Source organism: Anopheles coustani, chromosome 3 (assembly GCF_943734705.1).
Source record: "Anopheles coustani chromosome 3, idAnoCousDA_361_x.2, whole genome shotgun sequence".
Taxonomy (NCBI): domain Eukaryota; kingdom Metazoa; phylum Arthropoda; class Insecta; order Diptera; family Culicidae; genus Anopheles; species Anopheles coustani.
The window spans coordinates 11,389,733-11,398,755 of record NC_071288.1 but is presented as its reverse complement, the minus strand read 5'-3'; the positions used below and the strand labels follow the sequence as shown (position 1 = coordinate 11,398,755).

At 46.9% G+C, this 9,023-nt stretch overlaps 1 protein-coding gene across 1 annotated transcript; it reads right to left on the bottom strand.

The window, feature by feature from the left end:
• Nucleotides 1-3,934: 3,934 nt before the first annotated feature.
• LOC131261161 (peptidyl-prolyl cis-trans isomerase G) lies at nucleotides 3,935-8,604 on the bottom strand. The gene is made up of 9 exons (XM_058263096.1): nucleotides 8,539-8,604; nucleotides 8,122-8,366; nucleotides 7,947-8,052; nucleotides 7,791-7,878; nucleotides 7,010-7,039; nucleotides 6,792-6,931; nucleotides 6,582-6,714; nucleotides 6,235-6,493; nucleotides 3,935-6,156 (listed from the first exon to the last, which is right to left on the bottom strand). The coding sequence occupies exons 2-9, from the start codon at nucleotides 8,332-8,334 to the stop codon at nucleotides 4,489-4,491; spliced, it is 2,637 nt and encodes an 878-aa protein (XP_058119079.1). The 5' UTR covers nucleotides 8,335-8,366; nucleotides 8,539-8,604; the 3' UTR covers nucleotides 3,935-4,488.
• Between the last annotated feature and the right edge of the window lie 419 nt (nucleotides 8,605-9,023).

Genomic DNA, 9,023 nt, shown 5'->3' with positions numbered 1-9,023 from the left:
AAAGTTGAAAATATACAAATCGCTGGGAATAGTCGTTTCCCAAAAGGCGCAAAATGTTTTCCAAGAAGGCCCCACAATGAACCAGCACAAACACACCAGCGGCTGGCTGCTGTGGTGGTGCATTTTTCTATCCAATTTTTGCACTGTCCATCTTCTCCTCCTCCTCCTCCTGCCCGCACGCTAGATCCTGTCCAGAAATAAGATAGGTTTCTACTATTCGCCGTGCCGTGTCGTTGCGAAAATATTCGCGAATCGCAGAAGTCGCGCGCGATCCAAAGTAAGTGTAAGCTGTATTTGTGTGTGTGTTTACTGTGCGTGTTTGTGCGCGGGTACGTGTGAACGCGTGCGCGCGCGCGCGCATTCCCGCTGTTCGCGGATCTTTGGGGTGTGGGGCGAGTGTGTGTGTGTGTATGTATGCGTATGGGGTACTCTCTTTCCGTTTCTTTCTCTTTCTCCGGTGTGATGATTGCAAACACACTCCGGGGTCCGGTTTGCTATCCACTGCTCTCTAGCACTCGGTCCGCTAGAGGAGGTTCTATCAATTTAAATGGATGAAGATGACTGACTAGATGGATGGACGGATGGATGGATGGAGATTGAGGCATAAGAATTACCTCCTCTCCACAACCCCGCACGGTTACGCAGGCGAGCGGGGTAGGTGATGATGGGGGAGCTAATAAATGCTGGCCACCCCGTGCGCGCACCATTCCCCAGTGCGTTCGGTTTGTGTTGTTCCTTCGCTACGCTCTTCGCACTTTCCTAACACGCAGCTCGCTCCGCATACACTTTCCGTTAGCCAGGCGGTTCCTTTCGTACTGTTGGTACTGGTCAGTCTACAACACAACCGCCGCTTGCATCGAGCTGGCCAACCTTCCCTTCACCGTCGTTTCCCAACAGGAAAAAGGGAAAGAAGTGCAAATAACAAAAGTGCGCGGAATGAAAAAGGGAACCTTCAGATCAAAAATCCACCATAGGATGAGATAAGGCGCGGGGGGGGGGGGGGGGGGGGACGATATGTCGACGTACCGGCAGGGATCCCCCGCGGGAGAGAGAAAAAGATAGAGAGCAAGGCCAAAGAAAGAAGAGGAAAGAAAGTATATTATGCGGTCGCCAAAAATTTGCCCCCAAGCTTCCTACTTTTTTTTCCTCTGACTTCAGCTGGAACAGTTTTTATCGAATGCGAATCCCAAACACAAACATCGCGTTGCGATCCGATGGGAAATGTGTGTGAGGAGCTTCTTTTTCGTTGATCGCCGATGGAAAATCGCACAGGAAACGGTTAGCGCTGTGAGTGCGCGTTGGCCGCCGTGTGTTGTTTACTCTTCGTGTACGCATTTTTTTTCTCTCCACCCAACAGTGGCATGTTTCCGCTGGGAAATACCGCACGCCATGTTCACACAACACACAACACACACAGCACGCAGCATTTACGCAGCGGGCCTGCTCGAAACATGGACGGCAAAGTGAAGAGCAACAACAACACATTAAAGAAAGGTAAAAAAAAACATCAAAATATATCCTTGATTCGATCGAACAGCACAAACTGGTGACAAGGAAAGCTGGACGTCGCACAGCGGAATGTCGATATGGTGTGGCGTTCTTAAACTCATACACACCAACAACGAAAAATAACATACACGCACGGTCGGAACCATTCCGGCACCAATTTTCCGCTGCTTCTTTTCGATTGATAGATGATAAACCGATGGGAGCACCCCATCCCGGAGGATGGTTCAGCAAAATTTCATCTTTGCCAAAAGGATGCCGGGTTCAAGAGCTCGGAGAAACACTACAGCACACTAGATTGACGCTTGAAGAGTAGAACAAACCGAGTGCTTTCTGACAGACCACGACCAACAGTTCGGAGGTTTGGCTACCAAGAACGCTATTGATGATTCCCGGTGTAAGGCAATCCAGTGCCCTGCAGTACGCAGCACACATCAACGGTTTGCAAACGGTTGAAGGGTTTAATGATGTATTACCGCACCACGGTTCGCCCTTCTATGCGACGCGGCTGTGCGGAGTTTCGCGTATTCTTTTTCTGTTGACTGTGCAAAAGCGAAAAACCACCTTGCACGCATTATTTTTGTCACACGGTTTGCTCTCCGACCGTCCGCTTGCTTGTTCCACCCCTCATTGCTCGAAATTCTACACAGAAGCAAGGTGTTAGGCCGCGGAAGAGAAAACAAAAACCGTCTATCGAACAAAACGCAGTATCGGGTACTTTCTTCACGGCGTTTTCCGCAGTTCCTCTCGATGGGTGTTTGGGTCAACTGGACAATTCTTTTTCGCATCACGCAGGGCAGGCTGAACGAAAAACGATACACTGGCACTACTACCATCTCAGAAAGCAGCAGCAAAACACGCATCTCCCGTATATATGGCCACAACACAAAACACACGGCTTCCCGGAGGACGATGACAAATTTGCACTCGGTGCGCGAAGAAACCGGCCGGAGGACACGGAAGAGGGGCGGGGGGAAGTAAAGGCTACCAGGCAGCACAGGGCAACGGGAGGAGCGCATGGAAATGAGAACGATACACTGACCTTTGCCGATTGCAAAATTCACTTTGTCTCATTTCTTCCGTAACGTGCGCGTTGCTGCCCTTTCTGCCGAGTCCTCGCGACCGCCGCGGACACACACATTTTACGGTGGCGAGTTTCGATTCATCCTGGCCGGGATGGTTGTTTGCGAAATAAATATTAAACGACGGCCCCGAATCGGTCCCCGGTAGTGGTTTGCTATCCCGCAATTCTTTCAACGCAGCACACCGCATCCGGAGCATCCGATTGTGCGTCGTACAATCGTGGCTTTTCTTTGCACGGCCTCGACTCTGCACTCGGCCGAGGGGTTTGGCAACTGTTTGCCATTTTTCTGCATTTACTCACAGCTGCAATACACGCCATAGACAAATATGAACCGGGTAAATGAACTGCAACCACAAACTAACACTGGAGATGCCACTGAGGCGTCGCGTTGTGCATTATACTGGGAAAAACACTGCGGCAAAAAGTACCGACCGGAATGGTAAGATTTGCTCCCGCGTCCGGCAAACAACACGGACTGAATATGCAATATATCTAATAATCGGGACTCGGAAGATTCGAAGATTCGATCCCTAGACGGATTCTAAAGATTCGAATCCCATTTGACGGATTCTAAAGATTCGAATCCCATCTGACAGAATCTAAAGATTTGATTCAATTAGGATTCGAATCAGATTTGATTGGTTGTTACTCGATTTGATTCGATTCTGACTTGATCGTAAACTGTTTGAATCGACTCACAATGATTTGAGTCGAATTAGTCACATAACGAGTTGATCTAGAGACAATGTAATTGATTTAAGTTTACTCAAATCGAACGCTGGGTAGAATGTTCGTGTTGTTGGAATACAATTAGAAGAATAATATCAAATTACTGATATTCTAATGTAAATCCTTCATTGAATTAAACACATCATATGAAAAATCGGCATTAGATGAGCATGTATGATATGACGGATTGGGATTCGGATTTGAAGATCCGGATCTCAGAATGGATTTGAATCGAAAGATTCGAATCCCTGTAGGGATTCAGTTTCCCCATCACTAGACTGTTATTGCGTTTCAGGGCGATCACGGATCCGCAAAACTCCTGGAACTGGACCACGAAAAGGGCTTACTAGGTTCGGGGAGTGACAATCACTTTAGTTCCATGTCTGAAAATTGCTTTCTTTGCCCAAGGTATACGAACTGTAAGGTTAGTTATGACTAATTTTCGCGTCCGCCATATTTGTGCGAGATTTTTAGCTCAGCTTCAGAAGTCTCGTTGAGCTCAAACACATTTACAATTTTATTTCTGTATTCTTTGTTTAAGACTTTCTAAATGTTTAGATTTATAACGATTTTCTAAATGTTTGAAATGAAGGCAGCGCAACATTATTTCAGTTAGTTAGATTTCGAAAAGGATATTTATTGAAATATTATACAATTGATGTTTTATTTAACCCAGCTACACGCGATTGCGTCCCGTACTATATGAAGCTAGCAGACTCTACTCGGTCAATTATAACTTACGTAAATACCCAGAAGTACACATTTGCAACTAATATACATGCACTTTCTGATACGAATTTTAAAAGCTGAACCAACGGATAGAGCACACCTGGTAAAGTTACCGTATTAAACGAAGCCTTTGGTGGAGTCGTGTTGACGAATCGGACATGAATTCCTGACAGGAACTTCGTCAGACCAAATCTTGATAATCTGTTCAGCGGTCAATTTTGAATCCAAGCAGATAATTTGATGATTACAACATAGTTTCAATACGTGTTTGTGGAGATGTTGTTCTGTATAACAGTCGATAAAAAAAATGGTTGACTACTTTTACAAGACAGCTTGCTTGCAACGGTATCAGTATACGACTGATTGATTTAGGGAATAGTAAAACGGAATCTTTTAAAAATGACGAAAGCACAGTCTAGAATCCTTTGCAAACGGTTACATTACGAGCTGCTGGACGAATTTTTGCGTGCCTTGCGTTTTTTGTCCTTCCGCTTTTTACGACTTTTTTCCCGTTTCGATGACGATGACGACGATGAAGACGAGGAGGTACTCGACGAGCGCCGTTTGGTGCTACTCTTAGATTTTTTCTTGTGACTGCTACCAGCGCCGCTCCCCCCACTCCCCGTTGCAACATTCGTGACCACGGATTCGAAGATTCGCTGAGCAGCCTCTTGCGCATTCAGCTTTTCCAGTGTTTCCTTCTTTAGTTGCTTTAGCTGCGCTAGATCCATAACGGCGTCGAGGGCTTTGTTTTCGTTGCGGTCATCTTTCTTACGCTGTTGTAGTAGCTGCTGCTGCTGTTGCTGTTGTAGCTGCTTCTCGCGTGCCTTTCGCTGCTGCTCTGCGATCTCCTTCTCCATGTGACTCTTGAGCAGCAGAAGCGTTTCGGCGCGTTTCAACATTTTCTCTTTCTGTGCACGGGCTTTATCCTCCTCGGAGACTACCTCCTTCTTGATATTGGTGACTGCTACCAGCGAGGCAGCTTCAACGGCGGCCGTTGCCGCAGCCACAATGGCTGTCGCCACCGAACCCGGACTTTTATCCCTGAATTTGTCTTGAGCGTTGGCATTTTTTCCCTTTTGCACCGGCGGTTGTCTTGCTTCAACCGATTCTCGCGGTCGTGACGTTGACTTGGTCCGATTACGATGCGAACGATCAGGTGTGGCCGAGCTGCCAGAGCGGCTACTGTCCCGGCGATGCCTTCGTCGCCGGTCAGGGGTTTTCGAACGCGATCGACTCATCGTACGATCGCGACGCGAACGTCGGTTCCCTCCATCGTGGCTACGGGAACGGCGTCGATCACGATCGAATCGTTCATTTCCACCGAAGCGACCCCGAGTGCGAGAGTAGTACGACGGTCCCACGTGACCTCCAGGACCATTGTTGCCTCCACCGAATCGACGCTGTGGATTGAACCGATTATGTTGTACCGCAAAGTTACCCGCTCCAAACTGTTGACGAGGGTTTCGATTGCCTCCCCCACCACCACCGCCGCGATAATGCGCCGGTGGGGATCGTCCACGGTTGTAATCGTCTTGTCGACGACGGTCACGAGAGCGGCTTCTGGAGTGCTCCCGCCTACGTCCATCATCACCACCGGATGGCTTTCGCCGATCGTCACCCTTCACCGAATCGGACGAGTTTTTCTTCGGCTCAACACCAAATGCCTTCGCGAATGTATCGCTCTTCTTGTTGACCCCGACCGCCTCTTCTGGCTCAGTGTCCGACGTACCGGCCGGTTGATGTTCATAGTCCAGTGCATTCATATCGATCGAACCGTTGGATTTGGCACGTGACTGCGGCTGTCTTTCATTCGCTTCCTGCTCCGCAGGGCCACTACCGTTCGTCGAGTCCTTCTCAGCATGCGCCGACGCCGGCTGATCCTGATTCAGCTCGAAGAACGATTTTTTCGACGCACCTTTCGCAAGCTCTTCGTGCCGTTTCTTCCGTTCAGCTTCTCGTCGCTTTATTTCCAGCTCACGTTGCCGTTTTTCTTCCTCAATTTTTTCCAGATCTGTCATCTTGATCGTACGCTTTTGTGCGGCTCGCCAGTGAATTGGCGTAACGCTACGTGAACGGCTACGTGAACGTGATGGTGTACGATATCGCTTAAAATCGTAAAGAATGACAAACAAACAATAACTCATTTCTTCATCAATGGAGCAAGTTCATTGTTTCATACTTACAAAGTTGCCTCTCCCTTTGATAATACGTCCACTGCGGGACAACGGTACCCGTTTCTTGGACCAACCGAAACCCTTCTGTTCTTTACCACGGACGTCACGTTTTGGACGTTCTCCATCTTCCCCGGAGCGCTTATTGTCGGCAGCCCGCATCAGATACTTGTTGGATACCTCTGGAATTTCATCCGGATCAATTTTGGTCACCGTTGCCATCGGGTGAAGCTCCTCATCCACTTCACCTTCCTCGGCCGTATCGCCATCGCTATACAGAGAAAAGGTATGATGAGGCATCAGGTTAGCATTGACCATGCTTGCTTTATAGTGCATTTTTCTACAGCATAACAACTTACTGCGATCCTTCCCTGCGCGGTGATGAATCTTTTTGTCGCTTCTTCTTTTTCTCCTTCTTCCGTTTCCTGCTGGATTCGTCCTCAGAATCGTCGCTAGATTCCGATGCCTTTTTCTTCTTCTTTTCTTTCTTTTCTGTATCACAAAATAAAACGGTTGTAAACGGTTATACAGCGTTCCAACCACTTGACGTGATTCTTATGCAACAGTACCCTTAATGTGGCGGATTAGTTGGCCGCAATTGGAAACACTTGCATCCTGTAGTGGACGCGAGTTGCGATCGACCGGCAGCTGTTCGAGTTGTCGTACTAAATCCTGACCGGATACAACATGACCGAATACAACGTGAACACTGTAATGAAAAGAAAAACATTAATGTTGACACTCAAGTTTGTTGAAATAATGGGGAATAATAGGTGCGGATGCTTACTTATCAAGATGAGGGGCAGGTTGCGTTGTACTACAATAGAAAAAGAAAAAACACAGAAAGAACAATTGATTGGCAAATGTATTGCTTTGGATTGTAGCGTAGCCAAAGGCGTTGACCGATCGGGCACCATTCAGGTAACGTCCGGCCCGTTCCTCCGATGGTTGACTAATAGCCATCGCCGCACGGGGATCGAATGTGGAGCGTGCTACGCTCGTACTTCGATGCTCCTAGTGCACGCGTGACAAGTGCTTCACCGTACATGGGCCATGCACCGTTGTCTGTCCAGATACACATGCAAATCACATCGCAATGCAAGCGCATACGCTGAACGATCCTTCCCCGGACGGGGTGCCTGACGGCACGATTCGGCTCACTGCACTGGCTTACGGTGCCGCCTCCTTAATCGCATGGAGAGAAGAAGCAAGGAAACCGGATGGGTGCTTCCAACGCCGAAGACCCGAAACAGCACCAAGCTATGCTTTTTTGGAGTTTTACATTTCCGAATCTTCGTCCCGCAGCTACGCACCTAGGGCGCTAAAAACAGGTAGATCGGCTGTACCGAGGATTTTTAGGGGTGCGACACTACTGTGTCTGCTAAATACAACGAATATAAGGGTACAAAAGCAACAAGATGTAGGTGAGTTTACTATCCGCTATCTGGTTACACACGCGCTGGAAGAAAAGCTCATCAATAGAATGTATTACACCGAAACGGGAATTCTTCTGGTTTCGGTTGAAGTGTATAAAGCAATCTCTGCAACTAACTGTCTCCGATACTTACATGAAGAACTGGGAACCATTCGTGTTTTTTCCACGGTTGGCCATAGAAAGCAAGAATGGTCTATCATGCTTCAAGGTGAAACTTTCGTCTACAAAACATTGGTGGATGAAAAGCGATAAGAATGGAGTAAAAATACATCATGTTTGATTGTCTTACCTTCGAAGGTTCCACCGTAGATCGATTCGCCGCCGGTTCCATTGCCATTCGAGAAATCACCCGATTGAATCATGAAATCTTTCACCACCCGATGGAAAATTATTCCCTGTAAGTACACAGAACATTGTTGAGGGTCTATTTTTACTTCACTGCAGCCGAATGGTCTCGTGTTTACCTTATAGTACAGCGGTTTCCCCGTCTTCTGGCCGATACCCTTTTCACCGGTACACAGTGCCCGGAAGTTTTCGGTCGTCTTCGGTGCGACCGATGGAAACAGCTCGAAAACGATACGGCCTGCCGGCAAACCTCCAAGGCTGATGTCGAAAAAGCATCGAATTTTTTCTTGGCTTCGTTCCCCGGGCGGACCGGCGTCAGAATCGATCGTCATTTTTCCTTCCTATGTCTCCTTTTCCGGCCCTTCTACACGAAATGAAGAAAATAAACATGGCGCTTATCAGATGCGTGTATGCATAGGACAAGGAGTGCTTGGCCTGGTTAAACTAAACTGTCTTCACTTTGACGATGAGCGCTTGATCGATGTCTATGGAGTGAAATTAAACTGTTTGATTTTGAAAAAAAACTTGCAATTTACCTAGAAAATTAAACAATTTTGCAGAGAATCCGATCGCTAATGCTTCTTATACACACGAAAAATATCCCGAACTAACGTAGTAGTGTTGGCAGATCGGGATTCGGAAGATTCGAAGATTCGATCCTAGTCGACGGATTCGAATCAGACTTGATTCGTTTTGGATTGTAAATCAGATTTAATTGTTAAGACTCGATTTGATTCAGACTTGATCCACATGTTTTGATGTGGCGATTTTAATTAAGATTAAGAACCTATTTTTAACAAAAAAAATGTATTTCTTTCGACGGTTTTTCAAACAACCGGAACTGCTGCGGATTTATATCAATAGGATTGTGGAGCTTACATTAGTACTGTAGAATAACAAACTGCAAGAATGTTTTGAAATTTTCAAATGTGTTAACAGATGCTATGATCATAACTCGAGTTACAATTTGATTTGGTTTTTTATTTGATATTACCATCAAATAATTCAAGAAACGTTTTGC